Below are 22,952 nucleotides of genomic sequence, written 5' to 3'. Positions count from 1 at the left end.
CAACAGACCAACAATTCATGGATAGTTTAAAACAAAAACTCACAGCAGTAACTAGCCGACGCCGTAGATATTATGATTGTACTCAACGTAAAAACCAAAATTCCCAGTTCACTAATAGTGAAAGGCAGTTTTACAGAACTTTAGCTACTGACACAACGAACACACAAAACCGACGACAGGCATCAGATAATCTCAGTCCAGACCCTGAACAGTTTCACACTTACTGGTCCAATATTTGGTCACATGCATCAGAACACAACCACGCAGCTGCGTGGATTCGCGATGACAAACAAAAACTAGAAAATTTACCAGATATGTTATTAGATACAATCCCATTAGAAGTGTTTGTCAGCGTTATCACAAAAGCTCATAACTGGAAGGCCCCTGGTAGCGACAATATTCATAACTACTTTTATAAGAAATTTACTTATTTACATCCATCAATCTATAATCATATCAATAATTTCATTAAAAACCCTCAATCAATACCAGAATTCATTACACAAGGTTTAACTTATATGATCCCCAAAGACTCCGACCACATGAATCCAGCTAAATACAGGCCTATAACCTGTCTTCAAACCATTTACAAATTAATTACCAGCTGTATCTCAGAAATAATATATAAACACATTACACAAAATAACATTATGTCAGAAGAGCAAAAAGGATGTCGTAAATACAGCCAGGGCTGTAAAGAACAATTGATAATAGACTCCGTAGCCATGAAACATAGCGTTAAACTAAAAAATGATATCTGCACTATGTACGTCGACTACCAGAAGGCTTTCGACTCAGTCCCACACAGTTGGCTAGTCTACATTTTACAACATTATAAAATCCATCCATCCATCATACAGTTCTTGATAGAGTCCATGAAACACTGGAACACCAAAATAAAACTAGGTAAATTAGTAGAGACCGATCCTATACCCATTAGACGAGGAATTTTCCAAGGAGATGCCCTAAGCCCTCTTTGGTTCTGCCTTGCATTAAATCCTCTGTCCAATCTTTTAAACTCTTCTAAAGCCGGCCTTACAATACAAGGTAATGACTCCCCTGATTTTGAATTAAGTCATCTAATGTTCATGGACGACATCAAACTCTACAGCAATAGTACACCTGGACTCCACATTCTTGCAGATCTCACACAGACTTTTTCAGACGACATATGCATGACATTTGGCATTGACAAATGTAAAACCTTTTCCCTTCGTAAAGGGCAGCTTATTGAGCCCAACCCCTACATACTAGATTCAGGAATGACAATAGAACCAATGACACAAGATTGTACGTACAAATATTTAGGCTTCGAACAAACATACCAAATTAATCAAAAACACACTAAAAATAAATTAATCGCTAAATACAAACACAGGTTGAACATGTTGATAAGATCGCAGTTAACATCCCGTAATTTAATTAAGTCCATCAATACCTTCGCCATCCCCGTACTCACCTATTCTTTCGGAATCATAAACTGGTCAAAAACCGATCTTACCAAGTTACAACGGTTAATAAATACATCCTTGACCAAGAACAGAAAACACCACCCAAGATCTTGTGTGCAAAGAATTACATTACCGAGAGATGAAGGCGGACGGGGTCTCATAGACGTGCAAAATTTACACAATCAGCAGATTATTAATTTAAGAAACTTTTTCATGCACAAATCTCAAAATAGTACTCTCCATAAAGCAATTTCCCAGATAGATAGAAAATATACTCCACTTAATTTACATTCTACTGACCCTCAACGCAATGAACACATAACTAGCAAATCAGATAAAATAGCAGCCTGGGCACAAAAATCTCTCCATGGAAGACATCGCCTCGACCTGCAGCAACCACATGTCGATATGAAAGCATCGAACGCGTGGCTGCGGCGAGGCGAACTCTTCCCTGAAACGGAGGGATTTATGATTGCCATACAGGACCAGGTAATTGATACAGCCAATTACCAAAAATATATCATCCGTAGGCCCAATTACAACGACTCCTGTAGACGATGCCATGGTGCGTCAGAAACCATACAGCACATCACAGGAGCATGCCGAGCCATAGCCCAGACTGATTACAAACACCGTCACGATCAAGTTGCCGCAATCATTCACCAGTCACTAGCCATACAAACCAAATTAGTCTCCGACAAGGTACCCTACTACAAATACAAACCACAAGCAGTATTAGAAAACGAACATTTTAAATTATATTGGGACAGGACCATCATTACAGATAAAACGATCTACAACAATAGACCAGACATAACTATGCTCGATAAACAGAAAAAGTTAGTTTACATAATTGATATAGCCATTTGCAACACCCATAATCTCACTAACACACACTCAGAAAAAATTGCAAAATATACAGATTTGTCAATAGAAATCAAAACTCAGTGGAAGATTACCCACACCAAAACTGTCCCAATCATTCTATCAACCACGGGAGTAATCCCAAAAACCCTTCATCATAGCCTTAAGGAATTAAATATTAGCCCATCAACCTACCTTCTTCTTCAAAAAGCAGTCATATTAAATACTTGTCGCCTAACCAGAAAATTTTTAAATTCATAGATAACCTTACACTTAATTAACCGCACTTGGCTTCGGCCCGTGCTTTCTAAGAACCCCACTAAGATGGGAGAAACACTTAATGTTCAAGAAATAATAATAATAATAAAGAAATTTTCGAAAAACCGAAAAAAACTCAGCATTACTTGCCCGATCCGTAAATCGAACTAGGCCAACGAGGCATTATTTTAATTCATTTTTTATAGCTTGGGTAACTAAGTTATCTTCTTCCAAGGTTTAGTCGTTTTACTGTCAGTATGTCTATATTTTTATATGGAAAAAGACTCAATAATTTTTTACTTAACATGATTGCTTATGTTAGATCTGAATCAGCATATAAATGTAAAAATGTAAGCTAAAACCTGCATTGTTTTTAAAGTAGGTTAAAAGGAATGAATACCTCTACCCATTCCTTTGGCAAATTAAACATGAATTGGCATTAAAATACTAGTATTTTTATAATGATACCAATAAACCAGAGGTGAAATAACCTATAAAATTTTAGTTTACTCATTCGGCGCCATCTTGCTTCACTAATAAAACAGATTGACCGCATGACGCAAATAAATGCAATAATTTTGGTATCTCTTCCTGGATGAACTTCTTAAAAGCCAATAATTTGAGGTTAGTTCATAAAATCCTCATCTTGATTGGGAGCGTAATGTTTTATATCATAAGGAACTGGTTTTATTACCAATGGTCTGATGGTGCAGTAGCCAACAGCACTTCGTCATATCACATCATCAAACTTCAGGTGGCCCCTGCTAGCCAAAGGCCTCTTCTCACGCGGACAAGGTTTGAGCATTTCACCTCGCTTGCTTAATGCGGGTTAGCAATTTCAATCTTATAATTGAAAATTGTGAGCCCAGGTTTCATGAGTTAACTAAAAATCAGGAGAAAAGGTCAGCCTACGCGCAGTAGGCTGTCCGACGTTGCCGCGTCTCCGCACGTTGCTCATGATGAAGAATCCCTTTGTTACTCGAAACCAGAGCGAGTAAAGCGTTATTCTAAGTCAATTTTGTATGTCTCACGATATTTCTTATAAAAATACAGATTTCATGAGATTTCATGGGGCATGAGAAGCTGACTGTCTGCGGACTGGCCAATAGCAGTCAAGTTGGTATACAAATAAAAGACAGACATACACACAGCACACAGTTGTATGCTTTTTAACGATGTTATATCTTTTGTGACCATTGGCAGGTTTATGGGTATAGTAGGCAACGTATGGTAAATAAATTATGTTAATAAATAATCCATCTTTATGAAGCTATAAATTAAATTCATCATTAGGACATTAAACTCATTGTGACACCTACGCTAGGCGCACTAATTAAATGCTCAATGTCAGACAGTCGTAAAAACCATGAAATTTGCGTGAGAATTGCAATCCCTAAACAGCAATCATCTATAACACCTCTGGTGTTGTGGGTATGGGCGGGCTGGGCGCCATAAGCGCTGACTGCTACCATCAGGCAATCCTCTATCGCAGGGGTGGCCAATAGGTCGATCGCGATCGACCGGTCGATCCCGAGAGCATTTTTGACCGATCGCGGACCAGAAATTAAGAAAAAACTTCAAAATTTTTGGTACTAAAGTATGTGTACACATAAATATTTTGTATAAAAGGTCGAACGCGAGGAACTTTTAGAAAAAAAAGTTGATCGCGATGAACTTTTAGAAAAAAGTCGATCGCGAGTACATATAAGTTGGCCACCCCTGCTCTATCGCTATCCGAAGAAAAAGTCCTACCACTATACTAACCGCAATTATGCAGAAAACTTCAAACTCCTTACCATTTTCTGCTTATACTTGATAGCCAGCTTCAGTCTACCGAGGGTCTGTCTCTCTCCCGGCTCCCAGCAGTCGATGTCCCAGGGGTTGTAGTTCAGCATGATCTCCAGTTCTTTAGATGTTCTCGTGTGATCCAGCAGCGAGGTGGCGAACTCTTGGCATTGTTGGCGAAGAGCCTGGTGAAAGAGATTGATGTAGAAAGTGAAATGTGGATTTTATTAGGCATTTGTAAGGTATGAAATCAAATAGCTATAACATGATAAGAACTATTGGAGATGGTTAGAATGGTTTGATAAATAGTGGGGCTAGATTAAAGAGAATTAAGTGTGGGAGACCCATATATGCTTCAGCACGAATCGGCCGGCTCGACCGGACCGGACGGCGGCGATGGCTTACCATCAGATTTGCTCGTTTACCGGCTTATTCCATAAAAAAAGATCCTTCAAAATCCAGGTACAAGAATTATGATCAACATGCGAGGAACTGTTAAATTTAGACAGTAGCCCACAAAACATTAAAGATTCTTTCTTTTAAAATGAGAAATGCTCCACTTTATTTCTCCTTTGCTTGCAACTGACTCTCAAGCATTAGCCAATACAGTATTCTTAAAGTTGTTGATGAAGCGAAAGAGGTATGTTAGAATTGTAGCAATTGGCGTTCCATTGTCTCTGCCTACCCCCATGGGAGACAGGCGTGAGATTATGTATGTATTTATGTAGTCTTCTTAAAATGACTTACCTTATACTCCACTCTAAACTCTGTCTCCATTCTGCTCAGTCTACCCAGTTCCCAAGACAGCTGGAAAGCTGTTAATAGAGGGTCGGCAGAAGAGAGGGCGATCAGAGAGGGAGATGAGAGTGCCCTGTACGCGTTGATGCGGGCTTGAGAGTGACGGAGGGAATCCTCTTGAGAAGACTTAACACATTCGTCACAACCGCATCTGTGTAAGAGATGTTGGAGTTAATTAGTTATATTTTAGTTAAGATTGTTGTGCTAAAATGTTTGAAATTATGTGATTGCAGACATATTAATTACTTATTAATAAAGCCTAGGTTACATACATTAGTAATATGCGTACAATGGGTGGCCTTATCATACAATGGTGATTTCTTCCAAACAACTTTTGATTACAACTAGGTTAGTATGTCAGGAAGCTCACTGCTTGACCATGGGTCTTATCTGTATAGGAAAATTTCCCATAATATCCAAGCATGATTGGTTGGACATGGTAGTGCAAAAGGCCCAGAAAAGACAGAGAGCGCCGCTGCCCTGACTTTATCTAATGTGTAGTCCTTTTGCTTTATTTATTCTAAAGCATTCGCGGAAAGTTCACGGATGGTAACAAATGTATTCAACTTCGCTATCACCACATAACTAACCAGCTAAAAAAAGTGACACCAGTAGTGAATATGAGAATGGGTAAATGAAATCTAGATGAAGTACTCTACCTACTTGACGTCGTGTGGCACCGGCAGCGTGGCTCCTCTGTCCAGCAAGATCTTCAGGATCTCGTAGTGGTTCCTGTGGGCAGCCAGGATCAGAGGCGTGATGTCCGGAGTGAAGGTCGCTGATGATGGATCTACGGACTCCCAGCTCTGGTGGAAAGTCAAAATGGGGAGTTAAGCATGGACGGTATTGAGTGGTTGGTATGGAAAGGTTTTTTTAATAAAAGACGTGAGTGGAGAATTTTTGGGTGAGTATCTCTGATTATAAAAAAACTTAGTATAAAGGTTGGCAGATAACTTGGCAAGATTTTGTTATCATTTTTTTCAAGAAAATTACTCTATTAACTAAAATACGCGGACGTTCAACAGTCAGCGCAACGTCGCCGCGTCTGCGCACGATGCTTGTGAGGATCAATCCCTGTGCGATTGGCGGAACTTTCTTATTATTAAAAAAAGATTGCCAAGTTACGTGCCGAATACTATAGTATAGTCGCCAGTCGTTCATAGGTCAGTCGTTGATATGATGATTCATATTATATAGGCTCATGATAAGCCGTGTGTTACTAACCACTAAAATGTAATACTTATAACTATATAAGTGACTAAACGAGGGTGTTACATTTTTAAAATTTATGACGTCAATCCATAACCTCATCTAACCCATAAGGGAATAATAGGCGTTTTGCAATAGCGTTATGTAGTAATTAATTAATAATTAGTAACAATAATTTGACTGCCTCGTTGGCCGAGTGTTTGCAAGTGCGACTGCCGGGCAAGGGGTCTCGGGTTCGATTCCCGGGTCGGGCGAAGTATTACTGGGTTTTTTTCGGTTTTTCGAAAATTTCTCAGTGGTAGCACGGAGCCTGGAAATGTGCCCGGTATATGGCAATAGGCTCACCACATCTTACATGGAACTTAAAACATAAATTGTGAATTGTGGGTGTGCATTGGTATTATGTGCCATAATGTGCACCTCTGCCTACCCCTTCGGAGATTAAAGGCGTGATGTCATGTTATGTTATGTAACAATAATTTGATTATCTCATTAATAAACACTAACACCCTATATCCTGATGCCATTGACCTTCTCCTAACGAACTGACGTCACAATGGGTCAGTGACCTTTATCTCGCGCTCACAAAATATGGCAGTGTCCCGACAAGTGATGCTCATGTGACACTATGGGTCGCCATTAATATTGTAAGGTGGAACCATTAATAATGTGTTGGGATAAATATTTCATTGGTTTTCCCTGAAACTAATGGTAATGGTAACATCCGATGCCAAAGAAAACTGACAGCTATAGTGTTGTTTGAAATCTTCATTTTCGATGTACTATATAGATATAGTATATAGTATTTTCTCTAACATCCGATGCTAAGGGAAACTGACAGCTATAGTTTATTTTTGAATTTTTTTCGGTTTACTTTTTTCCTATTTCATTGGACTCGGAGCATAACTGGTGAAAGATTATTTACCTTAACTTACCATATCGAAAGGACTTAGAATATTGTTAGAAAATACTTTATTTAAAGTCCGCAACTCTAAGGCGACGCCTTGCGTGAGCGATCTAGAAGCAAACGCGAAGCGGTACGCTGCGGTGCGAAAACGATAAACTGTCAAAATCTGTTGACGTGGCCTACGCAACCAACTGCTCGTGAGATGTGATGAGCAATCATTTGGCTTGGTCACACCGCATCGCGTTAAAGTCACATATCACCGGTTATAAGCCACTTCTAAATCGCTTACACGCAAGACGTCGCGTAAGAATACAAAACTGATTGCAATCTGGATCTCCCAATCAATGTGTCAAAGTCACACATGAAACTACATCTTCATTTGTCACTGAAGTAGTCTTTCTTGAACATCAATGAAAAAGGAACAAGGTGCTTTTATGCTAAAGTTAATTTTAAGTTTTAATTCCAAAACTTTCTGCCTCGCAGAGCAAAACTGTGGAATGAGCTGTCGTCGACGGTATTTTCGAACAGATACGACCTTCAAACCTTCAAGAAAAGAGTGAATTCCTCTTTTAAATCCCGGCCACGCACCTGGTGTTGCGGGAGTCCCTTGGCAGCACTGATCGCTTACCATCAGGTGACCCGTCTGCTCGTTTGCCCCCCTATTTTATATAAAAAAAATATTACTTACGTATGGCTCCCCCGGAACATGATTGTCTTCTTCCCACTGCAGCAGTAACTCCACAGCTTCTACATACTCCTCCTTGATAGCGTGTAGAAGAGCGTCCTGGAAACATAAGATTAAGTCAATGTATGTATGAATTCCATATCACCTTTAAAAATTACCTGTCTTTTTTATAAACCACCATCTTTATTTTGATTGCTTACCATCAGTAGATCCTGATGCTAAGCAATCGCGCCGTAAAGAGGACAAGTGCGTCACCAGCCTTTAGAGGGTTAAAAATTTAAGGGTTGTTGGGGAATCGAGGATTGGAAAGATTGGGGAAGGGGGTAATTAGTTAGTAATTTTGTTTCAAAAATCTCATGTTTTCTTCCCTTTTAGAAGTTTTCAGAACTAATAAAGTTAGGTGTAATCACCCCTATCTACATCCTCAGTAAAAGCAATCCTTAAGTTGTTTTGATACCTTTCCAGAACGAAAAAACTTCCCACGTTTATAGATTTGTTTCACTTTCTGCGTGACTGGGAATGATTTAGGTAAAGTAATAACTGGTTGCGTCGTAAAACTGTCTGCTGGCATCAATCACATTGATACTCGTATTACTTGCTTCTCTTATAAAATGTTTTACGTTTTCAAAACATGAGTTTAAGATTTTGGATTGATAATGAGAAAATTCCAAGCTACGGTGGTCAGCGTTCAAGAGAGAGTTGGAATTTCAGGGCAATACACGCCTTGTTCAAAAGTACTGCCTTCTGGATGATCCCTTGACCCAACCATCTAATGTTAGCCTACAAAGCTGAGTAATGGTAATTATTATTACCTATGGAGCTTTTTTGCTCATTCTTCTTAATAGGAACCAAACTTTAGAACTAGCAAATAGCTTTAATAGAGCACTGACCAACAGACATACATTTTTAATATTATCATATTTGCTTTGACGTTCACAAGTGCCTTTCGGGTCTATTTGAAATAAACAATTTTGACTTTGACTTTCGACGACAGACCAAGGTACTACTCTAGCACTTTATGTTATTTTTAAAGCAACAAAGCGTTGAAAATAATTTTCTCTCTTCGAGCCGGCGTTGTGTAGCAATATGATTAGTTCCTACATACTAGGTGTATATGAATGATGCCGAACACAGCCCGGCCGGTAACATAACGTACTTAACCCATATAAATTGATAACATTATTTTAGAGTGTGCCAGTTTTAGAATATCGCTTCGTTGGTCTACAATTTAGTGCAACGTTATGCTTAATTTGATTCTTGGGTTGAACAAAGTATGGTATTGTTAGTAGCTCCTATTTATATTCTTGGACTTAGCATTTTTTTAGTTTATTAGTTAATTTGGCTCTTTTGAAGTATATCAGTAATTTTAATTAATTAGTTTTAGTTAAGTTAGCTTTTGTTGCCTCCATTTTTTTGATGACGGTTAATCTCTGGCTAGCTATCTCGGTCTAGCTTTCTGGGGATAAAGTACTAGGGAGTATGGGATTTTTACCTTACTAAAACCACCCATTACAAAAATCATTTCGACTATAGGAAACTATTTATTTGAAAGCGAATAGGTAATTTATATTTTATTGCATTTGAATCAGGGTCGAAACTCACACATGAATGAACAAAATCAAAGCCAAAGTGTTAATAATATAGTCGTAACAAAGCTTATTGTTTTAACTAGTACTGGCATCGTATAAAAATTCAATAAGTAATGTTCACATATTAAGCTTCCAATGGATTTTGTATTTTATTACCCATAATCATAAAGTATAGTATTAAAGTGATCCTTGAACCATTATTTCAAAGTCGTTCTACTTGTAGTCATAAATATGTACTTATGTTTTTTTTTAAGTACTATGGGCTTGTAGTTGTGTGTGGGTTGATACTCGTACTAGTTGCTATTATTACAAAGAGATTTTTTATTCGTATAATATCAAGACTATTATGTTATGCTGTTTAGTATTCCACTTTAAAGACCACCTCTCTTCTTGGAAAATAGGGTTTCTGACGGAAATAAATACTTTTAAGGATACCTATGTTGATTTGAAATACCGCGTGATGTCACTTCTAGGTACATTTTATAATGAGAAATAATGTATTTGCTAACTCCTAAACTTTGTTTCGTTTTATCTAAGTATTGTTATGTTGTATGACAAAATAAAAAATACTAATATATTTTCATTATCTAACTGATGGACTAAATAGATTTTTAATTTTCATACCCCGGTATCATCCCTATTACTACGATTTCTACGATTATAAACGCAGATGCAGTTTAAAAGTTTCAGCTTTATAAAATTTTTAGAAAACTCGATTTCAAAATGAAAATAAAAGCTAGACAGATCTATTCAATATACATATTTCAAACAAAAGTTGAACCTATCTTCGAAACTATTCCATAAACCTTGTACAAGTAAGACATTAGGTAATATTTTCTTGTGTTCTACTAAACTTCCATGAAAGCCTTTATGAAAATATACGATCGATGTGATCATGCAAACTATTGGGGAGTCTTGATTTCCCTCGGGAAGCAGGCTTCTTTACCATCGATTTTTTTACGAAACAAAAAGGCTTTTAGCTTTTTTTATAGTATATAATAATATGTAGTTGTTTTCTTTAGTGCGACATAGTTTTGACTGGAAGTGTGGGGGTTATAATCTGGTTTTTGGAAATTTATCTGATGTGGTGAAGATTGGGTCATTACAGCAATGTATACAGTGTTATTTAATTCAAACATTGTTTTGGTAAATATGTAATCTATCCAATAATACTTTTGCCCGCAGCTTCTCTCGTTAAAATTACTCATAATCAATAATTTATATTAACTATTGTAATCTTGAAATATAACACTACCTCCCATTAAAGCCATGATAGATAATTTTGGAACACCTTATATAGTTAGCAGTACAGGGAAGGACATACGGGAGGCTAATTCACGCATTACAAAACACAACCGTACCTTGACTTTGATTCCTGAGATGAGCAGTAGTTTGATGAGTTCAATGTTCTCATTCTCGATGGCAGCTATGAGCGCTGACCTGTTCAGAGGATCCACGCAGTTGATGTCCAACACTTCTGGCTGAGATATGTACTGGTCTATTAACCTGTTGACAAAGATACAGTTTTTTAATCATATATTAAGCCAATAAGAAATAAGGGTAGAATATAGTATATATTTTTTTTTATTTAAGTTATTTATTAGGTTAATCAATAGTTATTTTGCATTATAAGTGCACACATTTCGAACAATAATTAGTGAAAAAATTAAAGTTATAAATTAAATTGAGCCACGGTATATAATATAACTCCCTCAACAACAACAGCTCGTGACAGTCCACTGCTGGACTGGGTCTCTTCTACATGATCATATTTCTAATATTTTTTACGTTTGACTTGTGAGTTGGAGATCGTAGCTTAAAAGGTTCAGCAAAGATCTGAAGAATGTCTGGTTTATCAAAGAACACTATTGCTAAAAAACTTACTTTACCCACAAAAAACAAACCGTAAAAAATTGGCATCAAAACATAGTGGCAAAGCCCTCTTACGAATAAGTAGTCGATTATAGAGAATCAGTACAAGTTGTGGCTTGTCCGGTCTAATCCTATATTAGCGGCGAGGTGAGCCGTCCTAAATGTAATGCCGAATGATACTGCTTTCCAGGTCACCACAGTATTCGTATATAGAGCATGTGTTATTTGTGGCGTATTATATTTAAATGGACTTGTACTTGGGTGGTTGAAAGTCTGGGAGAGCTACCAATGTGCCGGCTAGACCGGAGGGATACCACAGCTTCATAGAAAACCGACGTGAAACAACACTTGCATTGTGTGAGTGAGGTTACCGGAGGCCCAATTACCTCCCTTTTCTATCTTACCAATCCTTGATTCTCCATAAACACTTAATTCCTAACCCCTGAAAAGGCTGGCAACGCACCTGGATCGCCTCTGGTGTTTAAAAATAATATCTCGCAATTTATTTCTACATGTAAATAAAAGTAAACAAAGCTAATTAACAAAATCAAATAAAAAATAATTCTACTCTCATAAATCTATTAGAGTATCCAAGACATTGATAATTTTAAAATCAACCAATCAATTCAAGCGTAAGAAAACGAATATTTTCTAACGAAGCTGATATGATTTAAACTATCCCAAAAAAAAGTAATGAATCAACAACTGGAAATCAATCTGGTTACACTTTTTGCATAATTTTGGTATTGTTCAAGCTAATTTAAGAACAATAACTATTCACACAAGGTCCTTATATGCTTGTACCACGAGAAATATTTCGTAACCTAAGCATGTGTGCAGAAAATCGATGGTATCGTGCCATACGCTAGTCCGTGCTCCCTGGAGTATTGTGAAACTGCATCATTACAAGGAGAAGGACATCAACCTATGTATTTATGTATTTAATAGCCAATTTGTTTAGGTAATAGACTACCTACGTCATTAGGTCAATAAGTATATTAACCTAAGTATATGTTTGTAAATAGTTTTACTCTTTTTTTAAGCGAGAAAATCATCCAATGACTTCTCTCGTCTTGGGCGAAGCGAGAGGGAGTGTAAGAAGACTCTTACTGACTAAAAACCTCCCTGTTCCTACTCCTGCTTTTCGAGCCGGAGCCCCTATAAACGCTAGACAGGTAGGTAGTCCGTAGTTCCGGAACCTGAGTTTAGAATGTAGTTGTTTTAGTTTTCCTACATTTTCAATAAAGCAAATCAACCGGCAAACGTGGTAATTAATGCTCATTACTTCTCCGTGTAAGAAGAGGATAAGCTCCTCTTCTTACATGAAAAACTACATTCTCTCGTAATCCCTTAGTATGTGTTTGCTTAAATCATGCAATCAGAGCGCGTTCGGCGCTCTGATTTTTTAGTTTATTCGAGCCGGCCAATCAGAGCGCCAAACGAGCTCTCGTTTAGATTGCTTTAAACGTAATGCCCAGTTACATTATGCTAGTAGCATTCCAGACCAGCAGTACAGTCCAGCGCTGGAATGTCACTGGAATAATGTGAACCTGCACTGGAATCATACTGGAATGTTGCATTCCAGTGATCAATCCAGTCCAGATGACTGGAAAGACGGTCTATTTTTCTTTCCAGCGCCACTGGAATAGTGTGAACGGCCTATCCAATGCTTTGTAGCATTGTCACAGTAGTGTTACCGATCCAACAGCTTCTGAATGACTGGAATAATGTGAACGATATGACCCAGTCCAGCATTGCACTGGGTTACTGAACTGGAATAATGTGAACCGGGCATAAAGCAAATTCGTATTAACAGTTACAGTTTGTTTACGCCCCATAACCCATAAAAACAATTCTTACCTCTTAACAGTAACATAGTCTCCTCTATCAGCGTGCAGAAGGAAGGTCTTCTCCTCCTTGGTGAGGGGTCGCTCGTACACCTGCCGCAGGTCGTGCTGGCTGTTCCGCAGCGCCTCCTGGGAGCTGCCCAGCAACTCCTCCCTGGAGCCACGGTTCATGCCGGTCTGGAAGAGGGATTTACATTCAATATTCGTGAAAAATGAGGTTTTATATCGGAATTCAATTGATGTTAATGATTAATTTTTTTAAGTTAAATTCTATGGCGCATTGTAATGACAACAACTCTCTTCACGTTGCTATGTTTAAAATCACAATACCATCATTTTCAATTCTACTCGCACAATGCGATTTCTTTCTCTACAACATTTAATGTATTTAGTCTTACTTGTACGAATACTTATTCTACTGTCTATAATAATTTATTACTTATTTCTTCTCGTGGGATAAAAATCAGCTCATATCCTGCCTGTATACGAAATTTTATCAAAATCTGTTCGGTATTTTCAGCGTGATTGACGGACAAACATCTAGACAAACATTGTTTTAATAGATGTAGGTATATACTTATGTATTAAATGTACACTTAAATACATGTACCTACATTATATTTTCATCAAGCCCTGCTTTTCATGGAACATACATATATACTTACATAAAAAGCAACATTTTCACGGAATTAATTTGTAACTGACACGTAATAATGTATTGTTTCAATACTCTGTTTACATAAACGTAATGGTTCGCGTGGGCGGCACAGGTAAAGACAAATGATATGCTAATAGATCTATTATGGTCTATTATTGTGATGATCTATTATTATACGTCATAAAAATAACAGGTTTAAAATGTCTTTGAATTATTTTAAAAGCATGAAATACTATAACGGTATGGTTTAAGCAATTGTGAGGTACGGATAATGTGATTATTGACTCAAATTCAGAATCGCCTCTAGGTGATTGGGTCTCCGGTAAACTCACTAACACAACGAAACACAACGCAAGCGTTGTTTCACGTCAGTTTTCTCTAAGGTCGTGGTATGACTCCAGTCGAACCGGTTAATTCGTGCCGAAGCACGGTTTTCCTACACTTAATATTAGAGGTTGGTTAACTGATTTCTATGTACTGGGAAATACACGCGTAATCTTCCTATGTATGTGAGTCATTGTCATACATTACAATACAAACACGATAGATAACTCTGTACCTACAACTGAAAGTAAATTAAATGTGGTTAACTATTGTTCGTCGGATCATTCAGCAACAGCCGTCAGCTGAGCTGATTGTAAACTGACACATGCGTGCTGCCAAAAGAACCACAACAGTTTGAGGTCTCATACTGATGTTGTCTAAAGACCATTACAGAATCAATTATTTTGTCTCACCCTTTATCGGACAAAGCAAGAACATTTTACCTACTAGTAAAGAATATGTTTGTTAATAGACATTAAGTTCTTTTATGTTAATGTTCCTATGAGGGTGACATAATCATTGTGTGATTAAACCCTCTAATTAATTTAATAAAGATTAAAAAAAACAATTTGCGCGATTGTTTCACATCATTCTTTATTTGATTTGTCTGGACTTTAAAAAGGACTAAGACCTTTGAATTTGTTTCGGCATCTCAAAGTAGTCCTATAGGATATCCGGCCTCATCTAGTTATTTTAGAGATTAACGTGTAAAAGTGTTATCGCCGAACGCGCCGGACTTCAGGGTTCCGGTGTTTTCATGGTAGTATCTACTGTAGATCCTGGCTTACAGGAGTTGCAGCGGTATGGGAGGTTGTGGCGTGGCTAGTCTCATTAAAAAAATACAGTCCCTGTCCGTCAACAGCTAGACGAACGCCTCTTTTAAACCTTTACCAGTAGTCTCTGAGTTCAATCTTTTGTTCTTCGTAACAAAATATCGACTATCAATCGGAAAGTAGGTACTCATATTTTACCTCCAATTCTCAGTAGTTAAAATCAAAGACGTAGTTAAAATAACTAACTAAATACTGAAACCTGGTTAATATTTACATTTTAAGCCTCTCAATTTAGCAGTTAACTGATCATAACTCTGCTAATATTGACTGTTTTATTGACCTACTGTGGTTTAGGATCGTTTGGTTAAACTATTTTATACCTTCCGCTATTTGGTTTAAGATAACTAATGGTTTATTAACAGATGCTAGTTTAATTTGGCTGTTAATGTTAAGTTCTGTTTTGATTTATTTTCTTGCATTTGAACAGAACTTCTGAAGATAGGAAGAAGACCGTCTCCTTGGTCAAATGGGACTGTCTCGTTAGATAAATGATTGCAAGAACAATTATCGAGCAAAGGATGTCGGGTTCGATTGTTTTAAGAATGAAGAATTCTTGATTATCATAGTCAAGAATTCAGAATTAAGCACAGAGTTAAGCATTGCATTGGGTAGATATAAGTAATTTTGATAACTAACGCACAAAAATTACATCGTTTTTAATATTTTGAAAGAAGTGATTTGACAATTTGTCGTCATTTGTATTCATGAGGATGTCCTCAGGTAGGTACCCAGGTACAACTAAAATAACAATTCAAATATGAAAAACAGCAAAGAAAATCGGCATGAAAAATACAAAAAAGGATTCCAAAAAGCGTTTACAAATTGAAAGCGGAAACTTGCTATATTTGAGCTCTACAGACAACGTTTTTGATGAAACTAGTGAGTGACCCTTTCCGGTTCTACAATTTCTGAATTTTTCGGTAAAAGTTCCGAAAATAAAATTGTATACAAACGCTCGAAAATATCAGGAAAATTGGTTACTGTTTTCATTTAGGTACCTATTTTAGTAGGGGTATATTTTGGTCGCAAGGTTAATCTTGTATAATAAGACTTACATAGGATGTATACCTACTATTTACTACGTAATCTACGTATCTATGCCTATTTTTAAAGAGTAGATAAAAAGATAAATACTTCCTACTAAGTAAGTATAAAAGTGACTATGGTAATCACGACATAAAAACATCTTAACATAGTAATAATTAAAAACTAAACCTCAGAACGATTCCTAATTAAATCCAAAAAAAATAACACCATAACAAATAATACATACTCTGCATCTCGCACACCTCCACTCCTGCACACGTATGTCCCCCATCAGTCACTTTTATAACAAAACTTGACTACAAAGAAAACGCATCACTCAAAGATCATCACCATAAAAAAACAAAATCTTTGAACTGTTTACTCTGGACTAACTCGTAATACGAAACTGATGAAAATTCATTTATGAAACCTATAAAATTAAAAAAAAACCTGAGAAAACATACAAAAAAATAAATATCTTATCTGCATTAAGACGGCTAGATAATAAAAGCGTGTTAAAAAAAAAATAAAAAAAATACTAAACACTTCAACCAAACACGTCTTTAAAAAACTACCACCACTAATTTAAAAAAATCAGGCAAAATTACAAAAAACTCGCGACGTATTCAAAAAAAACAATCTGCCAAAAAAATCTTTTTAATTGGACAATTATCCGAACTAACTTGTCCCGTGGTTCTGGGTTCACTAAAAGGTGTAACTGAAACTAAGTGAGTTATGTCAATAGGAGCCGGTGGTCGGGCAATGATAAACAAATATTGTACAATAGCGGCACGGTGGGGCGTGTTGCTAGTTGCTATTGCTATACTCTTGTAAATGTAGGTAAAGTCTGGACAAGCGAGGTCGATTGGGGGTAAGATATTTTGGCTAAAAAAGAAAACGTCAGAGGTGCACATTATGGCACGTAATGCCGCTATACAATGTAGGTACACACACATTTCACCATTTGTGTTATAAGTCCCATGTAATAGGGGATGAGCCTATTGCCATTAGCCTTTCACAATTCTAGACTCCGTGCTAGTACTGAGAAATGTTTGAAATGCCGAAATAAAAGCTAAGTAATATTTTACCCGACCCGGGAATCGAACCTGAGACCCCTTGTCCGGCAGTCGCACTTGCGATCACTAGACCAACGAGTCAGATTATTTTTGTTATTATAGAAGTTGTGATGTTATTAACCTACCAACGGCAAGCACCAATATGAGTTTTTCCGCGCATATATTCTCTCTAAGATTATTTTAGAAACCACTGAGACTTTTGAGAATAGATATAATCAAATATCGGTCATGGTTCCTAGATCCATGTTACTGTTTTCAAAACCCTACTAATAATACAAATTTCAAATTACATCAAACCTAAGATATCAAGTTCGGCTGTTACTCTTATAACCACTCGATCAGGTAAGCAAAATGCAGAAAGAAAACACAAGTAAAAAGTTAAAGCGACGCCATTAAGTCACACCCCTATCGTAGAACCGGCGTCAATGCATTTCTTTTTTAATTTACATCAAACCAATTACTACAACCACCTCATTAGTCGAGTGGACTTCGATTCCCATGTGGGGCAACGTATATTTTGGAATTTTCTGTTTTGTGGTTTGGTTCCCAAGTGTGGTAAAGCATTTTCGATAATTTGCACACCAAACTATGTATGTATGAAAAGGGTAGTCAATTTTCTTGTGGCATAATGACCTCTCAAATATCGGCAACGTACTGGTAACTCTTCTGGGCATACTTCTCTCCAATAGGCCGCTTCTTTTTTATGGTATATAAACGGGTAAACGAGGAGACTGATCACCTGATGGTAAACAATCGCCGCCGTCTATATGGGTACTCGAAACACTAGAGGCGTTATAAGTGCGTTGCCAGCTTTTTGAGGGTTGTTGGGAAATTGGGGATTGGGAAGGGAGTAATTGGGCCTCCGATAACCTCACTTACACAACGCAAGCGTTGTTTCACGTCGGTTTTCTGTTAGGCCGTGGTATCACTCCTGTCGAGACGGCCCATCCGTGCCGAAGCATGGCTCTCCCACACTTACAATCAGATGGTAAAATCAATCTAATTCATAGTAATAAAAAGCCAAAGAAACAAAATAAAAGCAACCTTAATATATGTTGTGTGAATAAAAGGACTATAAATTGACGCTAAAATCCTTCCCTAAGGAGACTGGCAGTATTATAAACTTTCGAGGACAATTAGCTTAACAGTGCTAATTGGAAATGCCTTGAGTTTGCTTTGTATATGAACTATACATATATACATAGGTATATACTTTGTATTGTTAAATTAATTTAGTGTTGAAGATCAAGAATATTTATTGGAGATCAGTTATTTTTTGTTTTAAGTAACACTTGCACTTTTTCCTTTTTCCTTAATAAAAAGTAGCCATTCCAGACCTACTCTTGTTCCAAATTTCATCTCGATCGTTCCGCATGTTCCGAAACTGCGGACTACCACTGGCTACCTAGCGGGTTTACTGGGGCTTCCACTCGAAAAGCAGTGTAGTAGGAACGGGGTAGCTTTAGTTAATAAGAGTCTGACACTCCCTCTTTTCTCACCCAAGGAACGGGGTGGTTTTTAGTCAGTAAAAGTCTGACACTTCCTCTCGCCTTACCCAAGGCGGGAGAAGTCACTGGATGATTACCCTACCCCCTTCCTTCCACAAAAATAATAACGGGAATTTATCGATCAAATTACTCTCCCTCATACTTTTTTAAACACTTATAAAATACGATAAACGAGGTAACCCACTAAAAAATAGTTCAAGGCCATAAAAAAAAAACTGGAAGTGGATCTTCAAATCTTTATAGCACTTGTTATTTTCGATAAATCTCTCCGTGATCCAAGTTTCAGTCGAATATGATTCATTGTAGATATTACAAGTACAAGGTAAGGTAAGCAGAACCAGTTTATCATGATCTCGCTTTCTATGATCTTGCCCCACATTTAGCGGTCTGTTTATACTGGTTATGTATAGGTTGATATGTAGTCCTGTGAATAGATGATCTAAAAGACTTGTTTGATGTTCAGTTTTTATATGTGTGACGCATCTAGTCGTAAAATATATCTGTGTAATCAGTATCGATGGGATGTGTACGTAAAGGGGGGTATGTAAACGTCTTTTTGGGGATTGTTAACTCTAAAAAGTAGGATTGGTAAATTGTTATAAGTAGAATGAAACTTCACGGATGGTATAGAAGCGGAGAGATAGGATACAGTGTAAAAAAATCCGATTATGTGATCACAAAAACCATTCGACGGTTAAAAGGAAATAGGGTATAAGCGACAAAAAATGAAATGTTCAGGAGAGCCGTTTAAACTCGTCAGTCGTCGAAAGAATACTAGGAAAATGTTTTTGTTTTTGCTAGGGTATAAACGCCAACACATTCAACGTGGCAATTGAATCTGATGCAAACGATTTTTTTGCTGCTTTGTTAATAGTAAATATTTTTTTATTTACACATAATATTTTATAACAAAATTTTATTTAATCCCGTGATTAAAATTATTACAAGTTAAAATTGAGAACGTGATGAAAAAACACATAAGTAACCAGATATTTAACGGTAAACAAATTTGTACCTTATGCCTTATGTACCAACAATTTTGTAATCCCATGGAACCGTGATGTAATCAAACTTGTAAGGCAACGCAATTAGAAGATAACTACAGTAAAGTTGTTTACTGAACATGTTTTGTTGGTCGCCGGGGAATCAAATCTTGTTGATGTTGATATCTGAGGTCATTTTACTAAGACGCAATGACTTATACGTATATGTATTGTATAATACAAACACGTGAGTGGAAAGATTCGGCGATAGTTACAATATTTTTCTACAGGACAATGTTTTCGAAAATATCTAAAACTCAATAGAGTAGATGATTAAATAATTTAAATAGAGAAGTGAGTGAGAAAACGTACAATAAACAAAACTATTTATTGTAGTACAACTTACGAATAGTTGTTTATTTATATAAACAGAGCGCTTCTTCGCTTCTGTATCAATAGAATTACACAATTTTGGTAGAAAATATTTATTCCTATGTGTTTCAATATTTGGACGCATTAAGATTGTTGAAATTGTGTTTGTGGCGCTCTTTGGTTATAAATACGTCTAGATGGAGCTTCACCATACATAACTTCACGCCTGTCTCTCCCCATCGAGGTAGGCAGGGACAATGGCCCGCCAATTGCTACGACTCTTACACACCTCTTTTTCTTCATCAACAGTCATCGTCATCAGTCACTACACTATATTATAATAACAACAAAATTTCTTGCATGTGTGCGTGTGGCTTGTTGTTTACACCATGGAAAACGATACCAACTACAATGAAAATTCTGCCATCTTTATATCTCCCATACCTAACTATTTGCATACCTACATGTACTTGAGAATTTGATCGATGAAGCAGTCATGAATAATATCATGGTTTGTCCATTTCATCAAAAACTAGTCAGCTGTTTTGGCGTTGGTGAGACATGCATACATACACTTTTATGACTTGAAAAAGAGATGTAATATAATTAATTTCAATTCTTCAACTCCTTAAACTTGACAGCTTCGTTGGTCGAGTGGTTGCAAATACGACAAGGGGTATTGGGTTCGATTCCTGGGTCGGGCAAAGTATTACTGCGCTTTTTTCGGTTTTTCGAAAAATTCTCAGTAGTAGCACGGAGTTTGGAATTGTGCCCAGTATATGGCAATAGGCTTACCCCCTATTACATGGGAGTTATAACACAAATGGTGAAAAGTGTGTGTACATTGTACAGTGGTATTACGTGCCGTAATGTGCACCTCTGCCTACCCCTTCGGGGATACAAGGCGTGACGTTGCATATACAACTCCTTACTTTGTGTAACTACTTACCACATTTGTAATATTGAACCTAACCCGGACTTTACTGTCTTTTTTCCGCCTTTTCATTTTGCTAACTGTTCTCTTCATTCACTCACATACACTTAACCCATTGTTTAATTCACTCATACTTTATTTTATATAACTTATCACTTTTATTGAACACATAAAGAAATGATAGTTATGAAATCGAACATTTTGTAAATAAATTTTGAAGATCAATGAACACTTTTAGTAACAAAATTTTTATTTTTAATTTATTTTTCGTGTGGTTATATCAAGAAAGAAAGGATTTAATCTTAAAGAAGAGTAAGAAGAAGTAACATTAACGTTTTTTGAAGCTTTACACAACTTTTTTCTAAATTAAAGTTTTCGACCAACAATAACATCAATTTCTAAACTCGGCAATGAATCGCTCACTCGAAAACAAAACTAATATATTGGCACTTTGTTCATAACGCGACTATAGCGCTTTAAAGCGCTGTAAAGCGTATCACGGACGCTTCCAAACTAAACTCCGTATAGTTTAGTCCGATCAGAAATCTATTTTTAGTTTTAAAACTGGATTTGTGAATGAATGTTTGTTGGTTTTTCCGTTATAAATGCTGTAATTTTATTAATTCAGATAGTTTTCATATGATTCTGGTTTTAATGGCATTAAATAAAGGTGTCATCATCAAGAACAGACTGGAAAGTCATTGCTGGACTATAGGCCTCCTAGATATAAGATGGTATCTGGAGCTGCGGACTACCTAGCGGGTTTATCGGAGCTCCAGCTCGAAAAGCGGTTTTTAGGTAGGAACGGAGTGGTTTTTAGTCAGTAAGAGTCACACTCCTTCTCACCTCGCCCAAAGCGAGAGAACTTATTCATACCATGTTGAATCTAGGTTTTATGCTTAGGTCATTTTGTCTCCTGCATTAAAATTACCGATATAGTTTTTTTTCTTCTCTAATAATCTTCTGATTTATTTAGTCATGTATTTTACGGTCATCAAAGGGCTTGAATATGTAAGTGGTAGTTTTATAAATAAGTAACAGAAATAGAAAATCTTTTCGACAATTTCACATTTTGTTGACCGTCGCGTCAGTTGTCTGTAAGAATATTTACTGCGGTGATGGACCAAAAAAAAATGACACCGTTGTGCCCATTACGTCTCAGGAACATAAACAAATTGTCTCAGATCTCGCACTGAAATCAAACAGACAAATATATCTTTTTATCAATTGAAAGCTTTTAATTTATCTTTTAATCTATCTTTATTGATGACTGATGTTCATTACAATGTTATCTGTGCGAAAAGACGCATTTGATCAGCAGTGGCCACTTAATAGGCTGTTGATGGGATGTAAATGTTTATTTTAACTTCTATTATTTTGAGATAAACACCCTTTTACTTAGTAAATAGAGATAGAAACTGTGATTTTACTAACAAAAAATATTTAGACGTGAAAAAGTTATTTTGTTTTGAGAGGGAAATATCATTCAATGAATTCTTTCATCATGGGCGATAAGAGAGCGAGGGTCAGACTCTTACTGACTAAAATTCACCCCGTTGTTACTCCTGCTTTTCGAGCCGGGGCCCCGGTAACCTACTAGGTAGTCTATATTTCAGAAAAAGGTACGTAATATTATTACAAATTCAACTCAAAGTTTAGTATTTTAGATTTAAACATGTGTTTATGATTGTGGGTCGACGAAATCAATTTTTTTCAGATTTTTAGGCATTTAACGAAACCTATCCTAGACCGAACTAAGATTATGCATATAAAAGTACACATGTTACATCATTACCTACGTACCTTTGCTAACACAAACTCATAAATAAAAATTCACAATCTCTATTCATAATAGCCCATTAAGTATTTTACAATACCCCAGCCATTCATCAATCATTCTAACTACAACCATTAATTTAAACGTTATTGCTCTTCATATAAGTGTTATATTTGCTTATAAAGGTATCTGTAGT

General features: G+C 36.7%; 1 protein-coding gene across 4 annotated transcripts in view; it reads right to left on the bottom strand.

Moving 5' to 3' along the window:
- The window catches only part of LOC118271302 (transient receptor potential protein), a 55,381-nt gene that overhangs the window by 20,390 nt on the left and 12,039 nt on the right, over positions 1-22,952 (bottom strand). For 3 of the 4 annotated variants that reach the window (XR_007705591.1, XM_050695846.1, XM_050695847.1), the window contains exons 1-7: positions 20,995-21,131; positions 13,279-13,442; positions 10,908-11,052; positions 7,961-8,056; positions 5,820-5,962; positions 5,106-5,307; positions 4,370-4,543 (exon numbers count right to left, since the gene is read on the bottom strand). Coding sequence is in view for 3 of the 4 variants with exons in the window: in XM_050695846.1 (XP_050551803.1) it covers positions 4,370-4,543; positions 5,106-5,307; positions 5,820-5,962; positions 7,961-8,056; positions 10,908-11,052; positions 13,279-13,442; positions 20,995-21,072 (1,002 nt within the window). In the remaining variant the exon portion in view is untranslated. Of the gene's footprint in view, positions 1-4,369; positions 4,544-5,105; positions 5,308-5,819; positions 5,963-7,960; positions 8,057-10,907; positions 11,053-13,278; positions 13,443-20,994; positions 21,132-22,952 lie in introns of those variants that run through there. The other variant, XM_050695848.1, reaches the window with a different exon arrangement.

This window comes from Spodoptera frugiperda, chromosome 9 (assembly GCF_023101765.2).
Source record: "Spodoptera frugiperda isolate SF20-4 chromosome 9, AGI-APGP_CSIRO_Sfru_2.0, whole genome shotgun sequence".
In the NCBI taxonomy this organism is placed as follows: Eukaryota; Metazoa; Arthropoda; class Insecta; order Lepidoptera; family Noctuidae; genus Spodoptera; species Spodoptera frugiperda.
The sequence above is the reverse complement of the archived record's forward strand: the minus strand, read 5'-3'. Positions and strand labels throughout refer to the sequence as shown.